General features: G+C 41.3%; 3 protein-coding genes across 6 annotated transcripts in view; 1 reads left to right on the forward strand and 2 right to left on the reverse strand.

Annotated features, from left to right (window-relative positions):
* Window positions 1-2,165: 2,165 nt before the first annotated feature.
* ralba (v-ral simian leukemia viral oncogene homolog Ba (ras related)) lies at window positions 2,166-18,082 on the reverse strand. Of its 2 annotated transcripts, XM_030342608.1 has the most exons (6): window positions 17,924-18,067; window positions 11,608-11,657; window positions 7,598-7,843; window positions 4,632-4,840; window positions 3,769-3,946; window positions 2,166-3,632 (listed from the first exon to the last, which is right to left on the reverse strand). In XM_030342608.1, exons 3-6 carry the CDS (start codon window positions 7,709-7,711, stop codon window positions 3,510-3,512), a joined length of 624 nt encoding a protein of 207 aa, XP_030198468.1. In that variant the 5' UTR covers window positions 7,712-7,843; window positions 11,608-11,657; window positions 17,924-18,067; the 3' UTR covers window positions 2,166-3,509. The 2 variants fall into 2 exon arrangements, with proteins under 2 accessions (XP_030198468.1, XP_030198467.1); XM_030342607.1 differs by lacking the exon at window positions 11,608-11,657 and having other exon boundaries at window positions 17,924-18,082.
* Window positions 18,083-18,285: 203 nt separating this feature from the next.
* Window positions 18,286-22,223, reverse strand: rmp64 (ribonuclease MRP subunit p64). 2 transcript variants are annotated; one of them, XM_030342606.1, is made up of 9 exons: window positions 21,985-22,223; window positions 21,655-21,809; window positions 21,447-21,535; window positions 21,169-21,303; window positions 20,972-21,049; window positions 20,605-20,876; window positions 20,079-20,137; window positions 19,846-19,973; window positions 18,286-19,461 (listed from the first exon to the last, which is right to left on the reverse strand). In XM_030342606.1, the coding sequence occupies exons 1-9, from the start codon at window positions 22,067-22,069 to the stop codon at window positions 19,155-19,157; spliced, it is 1,308 nt and encodes a 435-aa protein (XP_030198466.1). In that variant the 5' UTR covers window positions 22,070-22,223; the 3' UTR covers window positions 18,286-19,154. The 2 variants fall into 2 exon arrangements, with proteins under 2 accessions (XP_030198466.1, XP_030198463.1); XM_030342603.1 differs by having other exon boundaries at window positions 19,750-19,973; window positions 21,985-22,222.
* The window catches only part of rab3gap1 (RAB3 GTPase activating protein subunit 1), a 47,440-nt gene continuing 46,409 nt past the window's right edge, over window positions 22,195-23,225 (forward strand). For both annotated transcript variants that reach the window (XM_030342601.1, XM_030342602.1), the window contains exon 1: window positions 22,195-22,281. The gene's annotated coding sequence lies outside the window, so the exon portion shown is untranslated. The remainder of the gene's footprint in view (window positions 22,282-23,225) is intronic.

Below are 23,225 nucleotides of genomic sequence, written 5' to 3' on the forward strand. Positions count from 1 at the left end.
AACCAATGGTTCCCTATGGAAAAATTGCAGATTTTATACGCGTCTATACGCGAGGTACGCGCTTGGTGTGTTCGCACCTTTAGGGATCGTCTACAAATAGCAAGCCCCAGACTGGTGGCATAGTCTCTAACATGGAATTGTTTCAGGAAAGAATCACCTCAAATCAATAAAAAAATATAGATATATATTCTTTCTTTGCTGATATCTCACATTATATAGTGAAACAGGATGCAATTAATAGTTTAAAATATTCACCAAAAAAATATTAAAATACCTTTTCTCATTCTCATCGCTGTATAGTAGCACATAGTTTGTATATGAATCATATAGTATGATGTCAGATTGTTGCATTTTGGGTGGATACTATTTGTGCGAATGTAGTCTGATGTAAGTCTCCATATTTCATTCTAAGGTGTACAGTATTGTGGATTTGGTATTTTGTCAAATTTGATACAGCCATTTATATAGCATTAATACTGTATGTAAGATTACATTTAGTTGAATAACAGTTTATTTTGTGTTTATTCATGTGAATGGAGTCTGAAGTAATGCCCCATGTTTCATTTTTAGTTTAGGTTAAATTGTGGATTTAGCATTAGGTACATTTTCACATTGTCTGTAGGGATATAGTATATACTACTATGTACGATTGTAAGATTACAAAATATATATTTTTTAGCAAGGGTAATTCATTATTTAAAAATCAAGAGAACATATATTGTTAACAAATCTTCTTCCATATGCTCTTTTTTGAATCAGAGACCCTGCCCCTCAGAATGTCTCTCCACAGCCCTGCACAGAAGTGCCAGTGCATAGACCTTGCACTGCAGTAGCCTGTGAGATACAAAATCGAAATACTGTCAGTTCTAAAGAGATCTCCTACATCAATGTATCATGGAGGACGGCTAAATCAGTCATGAAGATTCGAGGTGACGGCATGTCGGCCACTGAGGAGCACATTAATTGAAAAACTAATAAACACAGCTTGCATTGTCACTGCGCCCTAAACTAATAAGCCAATTTCACAAATCATGTAAGCGAGGGAACACAGAGACTGGCACTGTGCCCCAAAGAGGAAAAGTAAAAGGCAGACTGACCTAGTGGGCATGCCAGCACTGTGTGGCATGAGCTTGCTGCTGCTGGGGTCATGTGTGTAACTGAAACTTGACACGTTGTACCATGGAATGTTCACCTTTAGAACTCTTATCTTTAATGTTTTCCCACACATAATTTCAAATGTAATTTTTCGATTTTATGTTTATCCATCTTTTTTGTTGATGCTGATTTGGACTCTCTTCTTGGGAGATCTGGGGCCTCTACGCATAGCCAAATCCCCTAACCTTTATGCATCCTTTCCTTGACCTTTGTGGCAAACGTCATCGGGTCAAGGAGAGATGAAAAGGTGCTTCCTTTAGAACAAAAGACAGCACTGTTTAAAATGAATTCATTGCGCGACGGCGAATATTGCTGACCTCTAGCGTCTCTAGCGTGGAACTACCGTTTTCAGAAGTTGGACTGCAACAAAAGCTCTTTCGATCCGTGCGTTCTTGGAAATTAAAGGAAATTTCCTATGCAAAAAAAGAATTCGTAGAGGCCCCGTCCTGATCTGATCGTTCCGGACTTGACGTGTGGTGTCATCGCCCACAAAAGTGACATTTCAAACTAAAGTCAAACTCCGTGAGTTCGTCAATAAAATTGTGGTGAAGCCAAAAATCCACTGTGAAATACATTATCTATTGTAATAGTTTTTTTTGTCGATAAATATATTTTCTAAACAAATTGTCGATCAAAAAAAATAACTGCTGAAATTTGAGCGTTCCAATTCAATGTCAATTAACTTTCCCAGTTTAACCAGTAGAGGGCAATCCAGTGAGGGTCAATATACCTTGATACTTTTTCCAGATGCGTCGTCTTATCGGAGTATGACAACACAGGTGTTGCACATAACATTAATTAACGATCTACTCCTTTTATGTAGGGAGTCATAGTAGCCTACTAACTCACATTGACCCCGCTGGTTATATGACCCACATAAATGAGACACCTGCTAGGAGAGCTCTTTGAAAATAGTTCTATGTACGTTAGCTTAACTAGTTTAGAACAAATTTGTCAAGTAACATTGGGATTAACATTTTACATTACAAAAAATAACTTCCAGTCACATGTACAAAGGGATCTTTTTTTATTTGGCAACATATTTAAAGGTTGTCTTTTCAAATGGATTATCATACTCTTGCTGTTTCAGTAGAAAGAGCAAACAATAAAATGATAGACCGTGGGTAATGGAGAACACTTGATTTAGGCAAGTGTAAAACACTTCACTGTAGCACTAGATAAATGTCCATGTTTCCATCTCACATTCACTCACGCACAAAGTAAATGACATACATTGAGTTAAAAACACAAGATCCAATACGAGAACCAAGGATTTGGACATATCGACGTAAGATTCTGATGGCACATTCAAGTTACATCTCAAGCATGAATTCATTGAGCTATTTATTATTTCGGCATTGGCAATGAAGGCCTATGTAGTGCAGTTTAGACAGAGACTTAAGGTTATATGTGGAGGATAAACAATAGAACCATCGTGGCTAATTATGTCCGCCCTTTGAAACAGGGGTTAGATCGCCCTCCGGATTGCATTTCCTTCACCATGCAAGGTTTAGTACACACAATGACTATTTCCCCTCACTGTTATTGCAAACTGCAATGTGGGAGGGAAGAGAGTTCCATTCAATTTCACCACTCTGCCATTAGACCTTGGTCTTGGACTTTTTCTCAACAAATTCAAGACCAAAAGCAGAAGATGTTTACCTGGGTCGAAATTGTGTTTTGTATTTACAAGAAAAACCTAGAAAAGTTTAATGAGTCAATAGAACATCTGAATATTAAAAGTGTACCATTATATTTGGAAAGTAAAATGTATGAATTTCATTGAAACAGCAGGTACACAGGTACAGAATTAGGCTTAAAAGATCCCAGGAAAGTAGTTGATTGTGAATCTAAGCTTACTGGATGTTAAAAAAGTGGGAAGGAAAAGTGCACAGCAATAAATGAAACTAGGGATCGTTGGCAGTATATTCGAGTTGGCGTAAGAAAGGTCTAAAGTCAATCTGGAGAAAATCAGCAGACAATTGGTCATTTGGCCTCTTCCAAGCCATCACAAGTCACAGTCTCAAATTAGTGGTTACCTTCCTTTTGCATGGTTTAAAAAAGTGGTTTAAGATTGTTCGATAGACATTATCACGAGCAGCTGTTAAAAAACTCAACAAACATACAGACATATTTGATTCAACATGAGCAACACGGGAGAGGTCCGGGTGAAGGGGTGCCTTCAATGTTTGAACTCCTTCCCAAGACATACACAGTGTGTGTGTGTGTGTGTCAGTGTGTGTGTGTGTGTGTGTGTGTGTGTGTGTGTGTGTGTGTGTGTGTGTGTGTGTGTGTGTGTGTGTGTGTGTGTGTGTGTGTGTGTGTGTGTTTTACGGTTTGCACAGAAAACAAGTTCACAGTAAACAGCATCTTTCCTTGAAGCTCTTCTTGTTCTTCTTATTCTTTCCTTTGCCGTTTTTGTCCTTGTTTTCCGACATCTTTTTGCCTCGCACCTCCCGCATGAGGTCAAAGAACACCTGGGGAGAGGGGGGACAAATGAAAACAAAATGTTCAGACACCCCCGAACGCAACACTGATAGGTCACATGAGAGTAGCAAAGTTTCACAATAAATAAATCTAAGTAAAACATTTTTTTGACAACAGTGGTCCTACCTTGTCGACGTTAGCCCTCGTCTTGGCAGAGGTCTCCACGTACTGGACGCCCCACTCCTCTGCCTTGCCGCGGGCCTCGTCCACGGACACCTGCCGCCGCTCCTCCAGGTCCGACTTGTTCCCCACCAGCAGCAAGGGGATCTTGTCCTCCTCTGCCTTCACCCGCAAGATCTGCTCCCTGGGAAAATGGGACAACCAAGTCAGCCTTCTGCTGGGTGCGTGAGATGCGTAGGTCGGCGTAAAACCTCCCCATGGGAATTTGAAACCACATTTTATGTTCAAGTTAACTGTATAAACTGTGTTTTTTATGTTGGATTTATCAAAGTCGCAGCATTTTTTGTTGTTGTATCTCTCCTGAAAAATATCCCCATTGCGGTAGTGTTCCTATAGTAATGGAACAAGGGGGTTGTAAACCCCCAATTTCAGAGAGAGGGCCAGAATCATGGGGGGAGCCAACATATGAGATGGTTTATGTTGGTGTAGTTTACAAAGAAGAGGTTTTGTAAAAAAAAAGCACCCAAACAAAAGGAACGCACCGTTTCATCCCAGGTTACAGTATATCCCTTATATTTATAATTGCATGGAATATATATTTTTCTTATTTCAGCTATGAAATTCTGTTTGGATTAGATAAGATAGATGCCATAAGAAACACAGATACCACATTTTGTTATGTTGTCTGTCAATCTCCCGTACAGACGTATTTTGACACATAAATACATCCATAATAAATTTGGCTCTCGACCATGACAAACCGTTGCACTAGCAACCAACCCAGTTTCCTGGTTTAAAACACAAAGTTAGATAACGCACAGACCAGCGTTCAGGCAGTGGTAGTAAGGGAAGACCTTGGGGGCGGGTACCTGAACTCCACGGTGGCGCTGAAGGACTCTTGCTCCGTGATGGAGAACACGAGCAGGAAGCCCTCGCCGCTGCGGAAGTAGTTGTCCCTGATGGCGGCGTAGTCCTCCTGGCCAGCCGTGTCCAGGATGTCGATCTGGACCTCCTCCCCATCCAGCACCACCTTCTTCCTGTAGCTGTCCGCCTTGGTGGGCTCGTAGTCCTCCACGAACTGGGTGCAATGAGAAGGCGGGGAGGGGTGTTGTGAGTGTGGGCTTGCTGGTACAATGGGACCGGAAGTGGAGCAACACCTCGGTATAACACTTACACAATGGTTCAATTGATGTATCAGTATTTTTAAATGCATGCCACAGAACTTATTTTTACTGACGTTCACATTTTAGTGTTGTGATGTGATCGATATTCAAAAGGCTATGGTATTAATTTTCAGCAAGCTCCTCTGGGTGACTGATGAAGTGTGGTTAGAATTGCAGATTTGAAAACAACTGGTGTACTTGTAGCCACATTAGTAAAAGCTATTCCCACCCTACTCATATGTTCCACGTGAAATAGACCCTTGCATTACATGCGACCACTACATGCTGGAAGCCAGGAAGAACCATTTCATTTTCCATTAGATTCATCAAAACAGGAGGAAAGGGAAACAAGAGAGGCTGAAACTACATTTTTTGCTAGGAACAAGGACACCACTTTCTGATGAAGTGGAAAGATGTGCTCAGTTCCAAGGACAACATAATTGCTATCCACTTCTTGGGTAAATCACCTTCAAGGCGATGCACATTCAGTCTTTTGAATCAACATCTCTTTGTCTGGCTTTCACCTTCAAAGTGCATATTAGAGTAAAACTCCAAAGCTAAATACTAGAGCTGTCAAGCGATTAAAATATTTAATCATGATTAATCGCATTAATGTCAGTTAACTCTAATTAATCGCGATTAATCGCAAATTATTTTTCTATGCTAAATATCCCTTGATTTTTTTGTCCCATAATTCTTCTCATTTTAATTCTCTTATCAACATGGTGAAGTGCATCGGCTTGCCTTGTGCAAATGATTTTGTATTGATAACAACATTGGCATATACACTGATCAAAACAGGACGATACAAAAAAAGAGCCTATAGTGCAATTAAACGACTGCTTTGAACAAATGTCATTTGAACATAGCAGTCAGGCTACTGCTTCTTTGTTTTGAGCCAAAGAAATCTTTTTTTTTTTTTTTTTTTTATAAAATAATTACGTTAATCTCGCGATAAAAAAAAAATAACGCCGTTAAAGTTGGTTTGCGTTAACGCCGTTAATAACGCGTTTAACTGACAGCTCTACTAAATACTGTTTGCCACCGTCTTTGTGAGATTGTAATCACGCATACTTTTTAAATAAAATGATATGCAGAGGGAAGTAGAGGGTTTTTTACAGAGGAGAACAAAGAAACATCAAAAAATGTGTTGCTGATAATGGGAACATCAACACCCATTCAGTATATAATAGATTATTGCTCTGCAGACATTGTTGCCTCCTTCTCAAATACTGATAAGACAGGTAGGACTCTTGTCTGTTATAATAAAAGGTTTAGTAGTATGAGCTATTATGGACGGTATAATTAGGGTTATACTTCTAGATTTTAGCCAAATTCCCCCCCCCCCCCCACACACACAATTCATTTGCAACAGATATGATATAAGTAAGTGTCGAACATTTCGAAAAAGGATGTGCAAAACACCACAATGTGTGTCTTGATTCATTGTGTTTACATTTTGAGTTGAGGGAAAGCCATTAGTTTGATAAATCCGTGTTTTCTTTGCCCTTCCAGGCAAAGTTGTCTGAGGATGTGGGTTGTCGTTACGGTGGCCCCTGTGGATATTGGCTCAGCACAACATCTCATACACAAGTCATCTTCTGGGCAACAGACTCACTTCTAATGGGACCACTGAAGGTTTAACAACTTGCTCAAGGGCACTTCACCATGCTGCCTGCTTGTTGAGGTTGTTTAAGGATGTTTAAGGATGTTCCTCTGATGGTGTGCGTCTCAAATCAAAGGCCTAATCACCATGAAGATATGTTTCATTCATGTTTCATTGTAGGCATGTTTGAACGGTTTCTTTATCATAAAATACTGAATACGAGTATATTATGTATAATTTTAAACTTCAATACTTGAATGTCAATACATACAATTTTGTTCCTTTTGGAAAGGTTCGAACTCGATTAATTAATTTCAACCAATACCATTCAGACCATGTGTGAAGGCACAGTAGGGTTGCCGCGGTGTGGACATTTTCCCACCGAGTAATACGCTTGTGTCAACACCTGTATTACCGGTATAAACGGTATTAACTTTGAAACTAGGTCAACCGCCATCTTCTCCGTCAACTCTCCTCTCACACTCGGTGACAGCGGCTGGCAGCGCACAAATTCTTGGCGTCTTATAACGTTCTATAAATAATAGTATAATATCATTTTATCTATCATAATATCACGGCCAAAAGCTCTGTGCGCCTCCGGATGGCCGTAGCGCGGGGAGCTCACGTAGGGATTGGGCTTCGCGGGGTTTGTTTACCGGCGTTGCTATGGTTATCGGTCTTGTAAGGAAGCGCGCCAATTCTCTTCCGCACAGAGCAAAACTGTGGCCTATTTTTACACATTTTTATTTTCTTCATTATATTATTCATTTTTACTGAATTTGTTTTTTATTACTGAAAAAAAAAAAACTTGGCGCAGCGGTATACGGTATTACCGGTGTTACCGGTGTTGAGGCCAACACCAATTACTCGGTGTTACACACCGGCAACACCGGTAATAACGTATACCGCGGCAACCCTAATGCACAGTATATCATTTGCGAGGAAGGCTGCATTGCCAGTGGTGTATTTACATCTCTACAGTGAAGTGGGTCGTGGGTGTGCAGGTGTCTGCCTTAGGGCTGTTGATCAACTATCCGAAGCAACCGCTGGCGAGCTGGCAGCCTACCTCGTCGTACATGAACTGCAGCGTGAGGGCCGATTTGCCCACTCCTCCGCTGCCCACCATGATGACCTTGTGCAGGGCCAGAGAGCTCTGGTTCTTGCTCTTGCTGTTAGCCATCGCTGAATCCCTCGGTTTCCCTCTCTCGTGCGCGCGCACACATACACACACACGCACACACACAACCACACGCACACACACGCACGCACACGCTCTTCCTGGTTACTGCCCCGAAAACACACCTGGCGCCACCTGCATGTGCGGAAAACAAAAAGTGAAATCATTAGTCGTTGACAAACATTATGTAGGCCGATGCCTTTTTCTCCAATTGCAAACTGGGAACCAGGGTCCGGCCTTGCACAGAGATATATGGAGACTCTCCGGAGTGTGGTAGCAAACCAGGACAGACGGTAATCATTGCATTAATGGAGTTCCAAGATGGCAATAACATACTCTGCCAAATCCCCAGGATTTGGCCCAACAAAGACCCCCACTCAACCGGGGTCCCCATCAAAAGGTCCCTGCCGCTAGAGGACTCACGGCCCTCTACTTTAGGAAGCCGTTTACGAGTGTATTAAAGAAGGGCACAAGGGTCGAACCTCGTTTAAAGACAAGGCAGGACATCGGTCTGCACCCGGTGACTCTTAACCCCAGAGGGGCAGGGGAATCGAGAGAGGGGCTGCTTCTGGGTGACTGGTGGTGTGTGCTCCATCTCTGTCGGACCAGCGTTCACCACATCCAAATTAACAAGCTGAGGATGAGGTGTACTGGTGGATGTTGTTAATAAAGGGCCGCCTGCAGTCTCTTTAAAACGAAGTGGCCTTTGTACCACTGAGCGCCCAGGCTCCATCAAAGTTTGTTAGAGTCAGGTGACGGTGAACCTCAGCAGTCATCGTCTTGGCACAGAATACAACAGTATTTTAACTTCAGTGACATTTTTTTTTTAATGAACAATATGGATTTAAACTCGATACTGGTCACATGACGAGGTCACGATTTTTCAACTTCATTTATGGAGAGATTTCCTTGCTCCGCTAAGTTATATTATAATTCTGTTCAGTAATAGTGAAATTATATATTTTTTTGTCTAATACTGTATTGTGTTCCCTGAAAATATTAACTCAATGGTTCCTCATTGAATTAGTTGTCTCCTGGCCCCTGTGTTGTTGTGACACATTTCGTGATCACCTGATTCCTGCCCATCAGCATGCCAGCAGTCCAGAGGCCGTCTCTCTAGCAACTGTTGCCGTTGAAATGTGTCATGCCAGAGCCGACAAAAAGCCTCAGCGAGAGCCGCGGCTTTTGGCCTCGTTCCACCTCTCATTTCCTGCCGTCTGTCTCCCATCCAGCGGTTAGCCTGCTGGACACCCGAACACGACCGTTAATGACGTTTTTGGCATTCCACGTGATGTACTGTACTACCATTGGGTTTATAAATAAATGTTATAATCATTTTAGTAGGTTGGAATGTTGCGTCTTCAGTGGATCAAATTATATTTTTTATTCAACAGCCAATTTTAAATTACACCGGTTTGACCAAAAAATATTTTGTCACAACCTGTGGTCCCTACAATTTCGGCGCACCCTGAGTGTAAAATGGGCAGCTTATCCGCTATAATATATATATTTGAATCCCAAATGTCCCAAAAGATGTTGTTGCAATCCTTAACGGCAAACACACTCTTGTCCCGTTCTTTACAAGGCATTCACAAGGTGGTCAAAAACAGAGATATCAGCAAATGTACCAACCGTGACTGTTGATTTGCTCTAAGTCTTTGTTTTCCGTGAGTGCAGAGAAATTGGCTCCCCTACTTCAAACAGCATCTCCTACACCCTTCCTATAATTAAACTATCATTGAATGCATTCTCACATCCCCCATAGCGGTCTGTTACCACAGCTCGGCCAGGCAGCCACACGCACTCCAACGCATCAGCAACCGATCCTTCAAAATCACTGGCCTCCCCCCCCCGATATCAGTAGAATCATTCCACCTCAAAGACACTGTTAACACGTCAAAGAAACGCTCATAAGAACTCCTTCTCCTTCAAACTTCTGCCCTTCCAGAGAAGATACAAGCAGCCAAACATTCCACGTCATATATTTATATATGCACAGTATGCACTGCACTTTTATATATCGATCGACATTATTTGCTATCGAGCAAAATGTGTTTGTTTGTTTTGAGCTGAAAATGATGTGGCCTGGTGGTCATATCATTATTTGAATTCAGCAGATATGGGGTTTCAGTTGCAAAATAGTGTTATGAAACCAGATCTCACATGACATTGTGCCTACCCAATATGACATGCCTACGGATGGAATCTGGCAACATTTAAAATGGATTATTTAGGAATATTGGCGTGAGTTAATGGAATCACTCTTTTTCGACAAAGAGCAACTATATAGTTAACGCTGGAGCCATAGTCATGGGTTTAGCACTGGGCTATAATGTGATGACGCCACCGATTCGTGGCCTCGGGGTTGAGGGAGGGGTCAGGGGTGGATGCCAGGTCTGTCCTCACACTCTATAACCAGGAAATCTGGGTTCTGCCCTGGAGTTTTCCTGGCTTTGTTCCCTGTTGTCATGGGAATTAGAGGGCTATATACCAAGAAGGATATCCACACTCCCCCCTTCTCCTGCTGTCGTTCAAACTACTGTCATTCAGCAGCTTTGTGAAGTGGGCCACCCGGCCACATGCACAAACACACATTTGTGAGTTTGAATCAATGAGCGAATGTGAAAAAGATCACACCGACCATGCACTGCCAGGCATGAAAATAACAATGTCACACAACAAGGACTAAATATTGGGCCAAACGCACGTTCCAATATGACATATTGAAAGAAGACCAAAGCAATGCCTCTTCCAGTATGCACCGCCCCCCAAAAGAAATTCCCATAACTAAAAAGAGATAGTAGATGTGGCTCAAGAGAAACTGCTGACGTCTTTCTTGACCTAGATACGGGACGGCAATGGGTGGGGAGAGAAAGTGAGATGGGAGCTTCATTATAAAGGGTTCTCTCTCTCTTTTAATAACTTGGGGCCCCGCTGCTGAAATATAGATGACAGAGAGCATGCCCGCCAGGCAGGCCAGAGGGACGGGTTGAAGATTCATTTGATGGCTGTCAGCCGGACCCCAATGCACAGGCCCAATGATGTATGTTTACTCAAACACCTGTGCACACACACACAAACACATATCCACTCAATCACAACTCAAATTTTTAGTTTATTTTGCATAGTTTGGTCACTGTGACAATAGACTGACCAAATCTTTGCACCATTTATAAGCTCATAATAGATTCAAAATATTAAAGAGGGAGTATAATAAAACAGGGGGTACTATAATCATCTATTTAGGCTGCATGAATACATAGAAGGTTATAATACACTCTGATTGCTTTTAATAATGGGTTTTAAGCAAGAATCCCATGGGAATACAAGACAACTTTTTCTTCTCAGTACTCTTCGTGCGGGTGTTCCTGTCCTAAACCTTTGGAGGAGACGGTTTGTTCCAGAACAGTCTGCTGATGACATCACGGCCCGTCTCTACGCCCTATTGCCCCTGTCGCGCTCAGTGGAAATAAAGCAAAACAACAACAAGGGAGAAAACGGCCATGAGGGGATGGAAAAGTCGGAGGAGAGAGACCAACCCGCCTCCCCCCCTGTGGATAGTGCAGCCAGACAGCCGAGATATAGAGACCAGGACAGGGGAGACACGGTGGTGCTTGTGGGCAATTTCTACCTTTTGTTTGTGGGGTGAGGTGGGGCTGCTTTGCTGATGGTAGAAAAAAGTTAGACAAAAACAGGAGTTGATGAGGAGAGAAATGGAGCGAGGCACAAACAATGGCCCGGCATAGCTCCACGCACAACTAGGTGTGTGTGTACGTGCGTGTGCGTGAGGAGTCTACCATACATCCTCCCCCTCCTTTCTCCAGCCCAGAGGAAAACAACAGGAGGGAAATGTCCTCTGCATTATATCGGTTGAGAATGGGGGTGAGGGGGGGGGTTACCTGTCCCAAGTTCCTGCCTCTGCTCTCCCTCCACTTCCTCTTTGCAGGACCTGGGAACCGTTACCGGAGGTTAGCAGGGCTCCCTTATGTGGATAACATCAAATAGTCTCAACATGTGCGATAAGAATGAACACCAGAAGAACAATGAATGATATGAATGCTGACCTTGTGACCTTTGTCAGTCTGTAGCGTACAGTGAACAGTGGGTACGCCAGGTCCATAAAGATAAAGACACTAAAATCCTTATCAGGCATGACCTTGCTTCGTTCAAGCCTTTCATTTATCCAAACCAAGCTAAAAGTCATTTGATCGGCTGTAGCCTGCACAGTGTAAACTGAATTACAGGTGGCACAATCGATGAGTAATGCAGCCTCTTTCTGCCTCTTGTGTTTATGAATTGTATTTTAGCTCTCCCCATTATTTATTTATTCATAAATGATAACACTTTATTTGCCAAATAATATGCAACGCTTCTCAATAATATAACCCCGCCTTCAAGTCAACTCCTGGTGTGAGGCATCAACATCTACCACACCTGTTTTCTCTCGTCGTTCTGTTAGGATTCAAGCAAAGAAATCCTACTTGTTCTGGCTTGTTGGTGCTATGGCATGAACAAGTTACGATGAATAATTGAAGAGCAAAACAGACGAGACAAGGGAAAAGATGCCAGTTTGTCAGCATCTCAAACAAAAAAGCCGGGGAGATAAGATAGGGGACAGCCTGTCTATGGGATGGCTGGGTTGAAAAAAACTAAATTCACGGGGTTGCTCACGAAAACATGCATCCATGAGGTTCAACAACAGATCCGATGTGGTGCATACTAACTAACTTCAGCTCCAGCAAGTTGCACAGAGGAAGCTTTGAGTAAAAGATGTGAGGTGAAGGGGGGTGTTAAATCCTCTCCACTGTGGTACCAAACCCTTCTACGCTGGCAGTAGCTACTAAGTAGGCTTCTTCTTCCTTAAACACACTCTGCTGCCTCACTTCCCCTCAATTCGATAGGAGTTCCTTTAAAATAAAAACGGTTGTGATTCTGCTCATTGATCTGTTTACACGGCAGTGACAAGGGCATGAAAACGGTGTGCTAGTTTTCAATGTCAGGGAAATGACAGGACAGACGAACACTTACTGAAACACTTTATTTGGACTATGCCTACAGTGACAGTGGTTCCAAAGTATGGCACGTCTTTGGAGCCGTTTTGTTGCGCCTTTTGTGATTTGATTTTAAAATATGGCTAAAAATCTTTCCAAAGACCAGAGATGCATATCAGACATCCTGTTAATTTGATGTGATTGGGTGTGAGAATCAAATGTTTATTTGATGTGTAAAAACTATTAAAGCTGTATCCGGCCCAAAGTTCCATGAAAACACTCAACGCATCAACTTCTGTAGGGATATTGGAAATTACATAAGCAGAAAATGTTGCTTGAAAATGTATTAAATTGTACATGGGGGAGGGAAATCGTACTCAATGGAATTGACCCATGACCCCCGAAGTGGAATTTGCATAAAGTTTGCAAAAAAAGTCAAGTGCTTTAAGTGCAACACCCAGTGGAAATAGAGAAACTGCCACAGGACAGGACTGGTTCTCAGAGCCATGCATATCGATATGATTCAGAGAGCACAAGGGAGGGTAAATTAATCACTGTTAAAGCCAACCCTCCGTTGGCGTTTTAACCGCCCTCCTGTTACTTCAGCATTCCAAAAAGTTGACGCAGAAAGTCAAAAGCTAGGCTACTCCCTTTTCAGAGTTGACTAATGCTTGGACTAAATAACCCATACACATTATACATGAAACAAATGTCCATCTGTAAAACCCTTTTCATCATGTCAGTCTTTATTCAAAGTAATGGTGTGAAAACCGTCAGGTTGCTGGCGGAAAACTAACAAGGGCTGGTTGGCTGGGGTGGACTATAATCTATAATCTATAATCATCAAGTTCTGCTCTTCATAATGAAAGGATGCTGGTGAGATGATCAGATAAAAACTTATGCAACCTACATAAGGGGGGGGGGGGTATGTATTAATGGTAAAAGTTTTGGTAAGAGGAAGTAGTCGAACAGAGTTAAACAAACCAGTGCAGCTCCATGAAACTCCAGTTGTCACATAGAGCTGTTGATGCTAAGCAGCAACAGAGGATGCACACAGAAGTCATCCATTCAAATAGGAAATATCTAGTTGTTATGGTGTCTTGGCCTTCATTCGCTAAAAAGAAATAATGACCAACGTACGGTGGACGACGTATAGTATTGAATTACCAAACAAAATATCGCACTTGCTGCTTGTGAACATATTTGAACAATATTTTTTATAGAGTCCATGATCAACTATTTTCAAGTAAATTTGCAAATCAGTAACATTTGTAAATATGAGCTCCAACAGAGAACCGATGCACCTCTTCATTGGACGTAAACACTCCTCCAGTCATCTAACAGGCAGCAGATGTGGCAATTCACTCATCCTCAGAGACAGCAGCAGAAACTCATCCTCTCATTAGATATCTAGTCATTAAATTACGAAGGAAATTAAGAGCCATATTTCAAGAATGACAACTACAATGTACTGCTATATTATCCTATAAATGAATGGTACATTTTTTCAGACTCAATATCAGCACCAAGAAGAAAACTTCAAATAAATTCATAAATACCCCTGATCACGGGTTTGATGATATTTTAGTTTGACCGAATCAAATGGGTTGGGTCCAAGCCTTTCAAAGCAGCCACTTAAACCCACTCACAGTAAGTGTTCTGTAAATGTACCACAAAAACGAATTTAAGAGTACTAGATTTAGCATAGGCAATTGTATTGTAGGTACTAGGTAGTATATAGCACATGATGTCTATAAAGATTGTAATATATGCCAGCACTAGAGGAATTTATTACAGCAGGACATTACTCATCCCCTAACACACCACTGGCATACGTCTATAAGATCTGGCAGAACAACCACAATAACAAGGCCAGCTAGTTCATATTGAAATAGAGCACAATCAAGTCATTTAGGGATTTGACATTCTGTGAATTTGATTTGGGTTAGGCCAATTTGTATCAAGAATCATGTTCCGTTATTAAGTGTGTTACCTTGGCTTTTAGTCATGATCCCTTGTTTATAAAAGAAAAAGCACTTCAACCATTTAACATGAAACCAATGACATTGAAAACGATCGCGTCTCTTTACTTCAAGAAGTATGACACAACAATTCAAACCATTTCTGTGAACGAGAGGACTCTCCTTCCAGACCAAAGTCACCCCAGTTCAACTGAGGCCAACATTAAAAGCTAATTGCGCTGGCATCTTCCTTCTGTTACTGTTAAACAAAACATCTGGCCGTTCGAGGCGAGATGTTGTTCAAGCCTTTGCAGTCTATCAGAGGGGAAGAAAAGAGATAGGATGCCAGATATGCGCCACGATACACGACTCTGCAGCTTGAGTTTGGACCAACATCCTGCTCTGGGAGAACGGGAGACAACCCAGGGTTTTCTAAGGGATATACACCGGTGGGAATAGATCAAACAATAACCCTTCCCCAGAACCTCACGTCCGGCGTGGAAAGTCCATTTGACTTGGTGAGCATTGTCATCCTGCCTAGACTTATAACATCATTGCCATCAACAGATAGATTTCTGATGAGATTAAGCCGGGTAAAGTTAATCAAACCTCAGATACTGCTCCAAAACGTTTAAGGCAAACCCTGATTGGTTAATATGGATCATATGGCAAGTCCCAAAACCTGGCAAACAAACCCAAAGTTTGATTATGGACAATATTTTGAATACAAAATAATATTTTGAATACTATTTTGAATACTGCAATCGCTGTTTTGTAAGTTGGGATATAAAATCATGAATAAAAACATGACATGTTCCTCTCAAAAAAAAAAAAAAAACACCGATGCATTGGAAATATCTCTCTGACAGGTTGATGGAAAATGAAGTTGTTGGAAGCACTAGCATAAACATCAGATGGTCCCAGTCGTGGGGGAAATGAAATGTACGGCTGATTTAGTTCCATTCACATGACCTTTGTCTGCCTCTCAGAAGAGAAGAAGCTGCAGGCCAAAGAAGCTTAGAAACTAGTCCCGTCTGGTGCCCAGCTCAATATTGTAATCTTATTGCAGAGGCAATATATCAAGCACACAACACATGAAAATATGTGTTTATCCAAAGTTTTCACTAAAGATTGTTTTCAATTGTTTTCACTAAAGAGAATGCTAGGTGCAACCATGAAAGGAATCTCTGTCAATGTAAAATTATCTAGAATTGGCTAAACAATCTGCTAATAGCTGTGGTTAAACAAGCTGTTTTTTTTAACTTCCTTAACTGGAAGGATCAATGCAAAGTCAGCCCATGCCAGGGTTACATGGGTCAGTCACACTCACACACATGAATACAATGGTCAATAGTGGTAACAATATGAACATGTAGTTGCATCGAAACTTTGGAAAGTACATGTTGACGGATGCTCGTCAAATAACCCATCAGGTATTTTTGTGAACTGCTGAGGTGCAATGGGTAAGCTTTAATAATAAACTGCTGTTTCAAGACCAAAACCACCAGTGACCCACAATTCCTAGATAATCTAAATTACGAAATGTTGGTAACAAGTGGCCATTTAAAAGTATGCGGCTGAAATTATCATCGCTCTTCCTGGCGGAGACCCATGTTAACCATAGACTGTATGTCACTGCTCAGAGAAGCCTTTTTATGGAAGGTTTGCCTCGCCCTTGTGTTAATTAAGGACACCACAGAGATAGAGATACCAACAACATTATAACACATTACACAAACATTAATGAGACACATCTTTCCCATATGGTCCAAAGGCCTATTAAAAGCCAAACCCAACTCCAACTCGTTTCAAAAATCATCTTGACCTGGACAATAATAACCAGATTATACACGGTATAAAACAATGGTTGGATTATTTAAGTGGTCATGTAAACAATACAGCATAGTGCAATTTCAGTAATCGGTGTATGGCCTATATTTCATTTGAGAAATTTAACTGTTATGTATACAGGCTTTGCTTTTATCACAGCTTTATCACAGTGTAAATTGATTTACTGCTATAAGGGACATAATCCCAGAATGATCGTTTCCACTAATCAGGTTAATCTTATCCACGTTAATGATGAGCTTCATCCTCTAATGCTTAGATGTGCTGAATTTGCTCTCTCCATGGCATATGTCTTATATAATGAGTCTTCCGTATGTACAGGGGGCAATGAAATCTGAAAGAAAATCATTCCAAATAAACTTGATTTGTATGCCGTTTTTGAGGCACGACCAAACAGCTATTCTTTAAAGTTATTTGCATCATTTAAGTGAGAAGGTTAATTAGGAATTCAGTTTCAAGGTATAACTCAAAGTGAGGAAATGGATGTAGTTTAACTGACCCAGTGTGTGTGTGTGTGTGTGTGTGTGTGTGTGTGTGTGTGTGTGTGTGTGTGTGTGTGTGTGTGTGTGTGTGTGTGTGTGTGTGTGTGTGTGTGTGTGTGTGTGTCATTAAAACCTTTCACAAAGAATATTGATTGATGACCTTACGCTACAGGTTTGAAGAACTCATCACCATCTATTGAACACCCTTGTATTGACAGTATTGTAGATGCGCGCCACCAACGCATAATAAAACGGTTTGACCAAAGCTAACTGTTGTGAAAACAGTATTTTGTGCTGACTGGCTTGGATTCAACTATAGGCAAATAACCTTGGGCGTGTCATAGCCTCATGGGAAAACGGCATGTCCCCAGGTCTAAAGTAAGCATCTGAATTAATGATATTTGCATGTCAAATGGCAACCTCGCTACAGCATCATAGACTACCCGTCAACACAACTCAAATCAGACGGCGCTATTGTCGATCTGCCCCGCTGTCTTCAATATGGTTGCGTTCATCAACAAAAAACTTAAACGGAAAAACCATTGAACAAAGTTGTATTCAGGGGAACCACGAACGTGCCCTGATTAATGTAGACTACTGTACGACACAAACGTCGGTGTAACGTAGCGACTCATATCAGTGGTCTCTTGCCTACATGCTGCCGCCCGCTTCATTGCATGGGGGCGATGATCAGTAGAACGATGCGAGATTGGCCCATTAATTAAAAGCTCAGAAACCCTTCAAATGACCAACACCCACCAGCATGTTAAGAAAGGACATAGGAATTAAGGGAACACAATAAATACTCTCCTCCTATATCGGTGTTATTATCCATAGTGCGTCGCGGTTCCTTTATTAAGGACCCCTTCCAATTATACATTTTTATTTATGAAAACATGTATTTCTCTCAAATTAAATGTTTTTAAATCTTACCAGAAGAGGAATTGAATTGTTGTTTTTGCTTGATACTATCCAGGAGAGTGCATATGGTAGAAGACAACGAGTTCAATGTATGCCGACTTCCAAACGGTAACAAACCGCTACAACGAAGACCCCACCTTCCGGATGTGCTGCCACCAGGAAGACAGCGGAACGGATGTGATGTCACAACATGCTCAGACAAAAATATGTTTCTTAAAATCCTATTTCTTACTAGTTTCCCCAACGTTTAACCTGAAACCATTTATATTGAATATTTATTGTTTTACATTATATTAATAAACATGTTATAAAGTGTATGTGCCTGAATCGACCAAAACAGTACATTGTCAAAAGCTTTCAATGAGTCTACAACATTACAGGTCACCATTTAATATACCATTGGTACTTTCAATACAAATGAAAATGGAAATTTCTGCTTCTGGCTAGATACAACAAAAATATGGGTGAGCCGTGCAGACACAGTACCATGATGATATGTCAACCTCTTTCAATATTGCAATTTTGTATCTATATCTCACTGGATCCTGAGCACTTACTGATAAATTCCATTATAACTTTAACAATTACATTTTGACATCATAGCAGTAAAGGCATTCGATAATGAAGGAACCTTAAAATACGTCATTAAAAGCAGACACCTAATCCAAATACTGGTGTGCCAGGTTTTTGATTTTGAGCATTACCTTTCAAACACTAAGGCCATATTGTTCTTTGTCTACTCAGTGGATAAATCCAGTACTGATAAAATCAGTTTTTTCTTTGTTACCATAAAGGTATTAATGTGGACTAATCAGGGAGTTCAAATCTTCTTAAATTGTCAGAGAGCAAGCTCACAGCTGACTTGAGGACAAGGACGTAATCAACTAAGTTTGGCTAGAAACCTTTTATTTATTTTTACGCAATTATCTTCGGCCATAATTTTTCCTAATTTGGAGAAGCCTTGTTGGAAACACTTTATCCAGAAATTGCAGACAGTTCTGATGCAGCATGCATGCAATTGGAGTCGGCACAAAATAAGCACATCCAAACTCTATGTTCTTCAGCCAGATTTACCGTCATTCAAGCCTAGATGATCCTGGCAGCAAGTAGATAAAAAGCTTGCCTAATATCCTTACAGATTGTGGCAAACAAGCTGTAGGAGTCCATTTGGTTTTGATATTTAAAGTTGGGGTCTCCTTTAACCACAAAAAGATTTGTGAGGTATGTAAACCCAATAATGCATTCAAAAATCCAATGAAGAAAATATGTCATCTATTTCATCTTGCCCACTGGAGGCAGACACGTTGGTTGTGTTGCAAGTCCTTCTTCCCTGCTTTGGTCGTCGCCTCACCAGCTGCGGTTCCCTCTGGGCACCAACCTTAACACGAGCTCCCGTGGTCCGTAATCGAGACCTGATCGGCTGGAAGCGGTTCTTGGGATGGGTCCTTTTCCATAAGGTGCTGAGCGAGTGGCAGGATACAGGGAGCGGGTCCGAGGGGGATAGAACCCAGCAGACCTCGCCTTTGAGACGCCGCATCTTCCTCGGCAAACTAAAAAATAAAAAATAAATAAGTTGACACACAATATCCATGACATTATAGATGATTCCAAAATCCTCACAAAGTATTGACACATCATTGGAAGACAAAAGGATCATACCAGTGTGATTCTGACCCTAGTCTTTATTGGAGATTTACATTTTAAACATTCGTGTTCATAAATGTGTTTTTCTGTTTAAATGTCAAATCAGTTACAAAAAGTAGACCTCTAAAGACACAGGTAAACACAATGATAAACTGGTACATCCTTGAGACGAGGGCTCTAGTCGTCCTTCTCACCTGTTTCCTGCCAATTCAAGGCGCTCCAACCTTCTGCACTTAAGATGCAGGAACGAGAAATACGGTTTCTCCCGTTTCCGTTTCTGAGATACACACCATGCAATCATCTCCTTCAGGTGGGTGGCCAAATCTTTACAAGTAGCAGCTGATCGGACCTGTGCAAGGAAAACCCTTTCCTGTTCTCCCTGCTCACTCTTCCATGAAAAGGAAGATGGCATGGGATCCTGTATGGGAACAACCAATAAAAACAGCAGTGAATTTATTTTATCATTATATTCCTTTTAGTAATTTCTAAAATCCAAAACACGAGAGCAGTGTAGCTGACATACCCGTCTAACATTTTTGAAGATCTTGATTGAAGGATTTTGATCACTGTCTACGTCATGAACTGAAAAGTAAGCATGGAAAATTCATCAGGAATCATATGGAAACGCTCCTGCGTTCAGGGTCCAATTCGCCCATTTATTTGATTTCTATGCCCCTCGCCACATAGTTTCAATATGCTAACTATTAATTAAAAAGGTGCTGTAGATAAGATTTGAGCATTGTAAAGAGAGACAGCAGAAAAGAGAGCAAGTTTTTGAAATTAAACAAAAAAAAAAAAACATCCCCTCGCTCATTTGCGCTCTTCTTGATACGTATCTCAGCCCTTGATAAGTTTAGCATTTTATACGACTGGGATCAAAAGGCAAGATATATTTCCAAACCATCACGGAAAAGAAGCAGGCTTATCAGAAATGATAGAGGCAGCCACACTCTCGAATCTTACCTACAGCACCTCTAAGTGTTTTAAGATGGACAGGAGGAATACAAGGAATATTTTTCTGAATAGAGCAGATCATGTAATCCAAACACCTCTTTGGAGTGCCACGCCCACATCGTAACTATTCATGTCGGTGGGGGGGAGGCCGGGGTTTGAGGGAGCGAGCGTATTGAGGAGCCAATCCGATTTGAAGCTTGTGGTTATCAGTGAGGACCATGATGGCCCAATGAACTGCGTCAGGTCGGTTGGCAGGTGGTAGCCAGTGAGGAAGGGCATGGGCTGTGCCTGGGACACCGTCGCAAGCAGAATCTGAATGTGTCCATACAGTGGAACCAGGGCAACGACCATGGCCCTGAAATACACCCTGTTGTGGGGCCAGAGTTAGAGGAACATTAAATAAAATAGAATTATGCTATTATTACAAATAAATACAAATAGATAAAATGTAGATGCACTCACCATAGACGACTAACCATGCCGGTGATTACCACACTTAGGACTATAAATTCGTCCTGTTTAAGCTGCTGCCTTGCACGGCTATCCGTGATAGAAGATAGAAGTTAAGGCAGCAACCTTTATAAAACCTTTGGAATTCCAGTATAGGTCAGATACAAATGCATACACCCCAAATGCTGCTCAACAGCCCATAAGGATACGTGAATGATCTGCTGCAGTAATCCATTACGCAGGCCAATAGCCGGGCAGCTCCCAGGACCTTGAGAGAGACCCACTCCAGCATGGGCTGACTGGGACATGAGCTAACACACGAAGCCGCTGCGGGGTAGATCTTGCTACAAAAAAAACACAAAGATATTTCAAGTATGTTCCGCAAAAATAACAATACAGCTGATCAGGAAAAGGGGTAACTACATCGGCTCCACCGTTGTCAAGTCTGAAGAAACTGGTGCAGTCATCCATCACACTGGCCAAATACCTTTTAAACCTGCTTGCACAACAGTCTGCAAGATTTAGGAGGGCGGCATCAAGCTTCATCTCCTTCAGTCTGTTGATACACTGTTCAACCTTTGGGACAAAAATAACAACAATGCATGTTTAATGTTGCTTCCCTCCGATCTCGCCACTTATTACAATGCACATCTAAGCCCGTGTACGGAACACTAAGCGTCGAATCACTGTCCTACCTGCTTTAAAGCCCGAAACGTCAGGTTTGTCCCATGGTTGTTTTTACAAGTGAACAGCAGCTCATAAAGAACTCGGATCTCCGTTTGAAGAATGTGGCTTTTGAGCAAACCAAGGACCGTGTCGTTTTTCTTCAGCAGCCATCTAATATCAGCATCTACAAATGCAAAGTATTTTCAAATTAAACAACGAAACAAAAACGTATTGTCACACACTACTGCAAGTTATTTACATAGGTCATAGCCTCGTGGGTAACAAAAAGCACACGTGCCACGGCTGTTTACATTGTCAAATTCAGATGGATTCATACATGATTCAGAAAAAATAAATACCTTCTAAGATTCTTGGATTTATTTTTACAGAAGAAGCAGCACTTGGAAAAGGAATGTTTACTTTATTCCACAGTTCCTCCGCCATGCTGTTTGCTCAAGCCGGGCAAGCGGAACTCAATAAGCCTATCACGATCCAGCAAATGGTTACGTCAGCGTCCTTAAAGGTACCGTAGTTGTATAAAGCATTCAGCCAAGACCCAACACAGGAGAAAACTGGAGGGACGGCCACAGGGAAAGGGAAAGGGACAGAAAGAGCAAGCAGTGCGTCAAGAGGAAGACCGATGGGTAGATGAAGAGGTACGGCATTAAAAGGCGGAGCGGCAGGTGTGACGTGTGAGCAGGTTATTGTGCAGGATACGTGGTTAATACTCAGACCCAAAATGATAGAGATAATTCTCTCTAAGGCCCTGCTCAGACCCAATTGACCAGCACACTGGGTGCATGGAAGCAGTATTTTAATTTCTGTTAACTACATCACTCCTTTTACTATCTTCTTCAGAAATATCTTCCATATCAATTAAGTGAATGGTTAGTAAATGTTGTGTACATTTTACAATTATTGTTCTTAGAATATTCGTTATAAGGCATTGCCTATTCAAATAAGTATGAGTTTGATTATGAGTGATTGAAGCAATTTTTATAACATGGTCCAAGACTTTTGGTCAATTTTTTGCTTTGCAAAGAATGTTACATTTATTTGATTAAATATGTAAAAATGCAGATGAGTTTGGAACACTGGGGTTCGGAGGAATGAGGTTGTAGTTTAAGTTCAGCTCTTGTCACTTGTATCTTGTAGTGTAGAACTGGCCCCTGTGAGGTCAAAGACATTGCATTCAGATTAACCATAATTTACCAGGACCAGGGCCATACCACTATTCAATAATATAGAGTAGCATTTCAAACTACAGCTATGTAGGCTTAGGACTTTAGGACTGATACATTAGCTTGATCATGTTAAAGAATATAAAGTTATTTTGTAATGGTGAATAATAATTTGGCATCATGCGGGGACCTCTGCTGGTCACTTTAGGCAAACCTATTTGTGAATACGTTTGTTTGCGGACATGCTATTTCCACATTATTGGCTATTAATTCGCGTTGCGCAATTAATTAATGTATCAAAAACTTTTGGGATGACATTTATTTCATGTGTAAATGAAAATAACAAAACAATACAATCTATTGCATATGTAGCCTATGTTGTCCGATGTATTAGAATTCCTACTTCGGACGTTCCTACT

Source organism: Gadus morhua, chromosome 20 (genome assembly GCF_902167405.1).
Source record: "Gadus morhua chromosome 20, gadMor3.0, whole genome shotgun sequence".
Lineage (NCBI taxonomy): Eukaryota > Metazoa > Chordata > Actinopteri > Gadiformes > Gadidae > Gadus > Gadus morhua.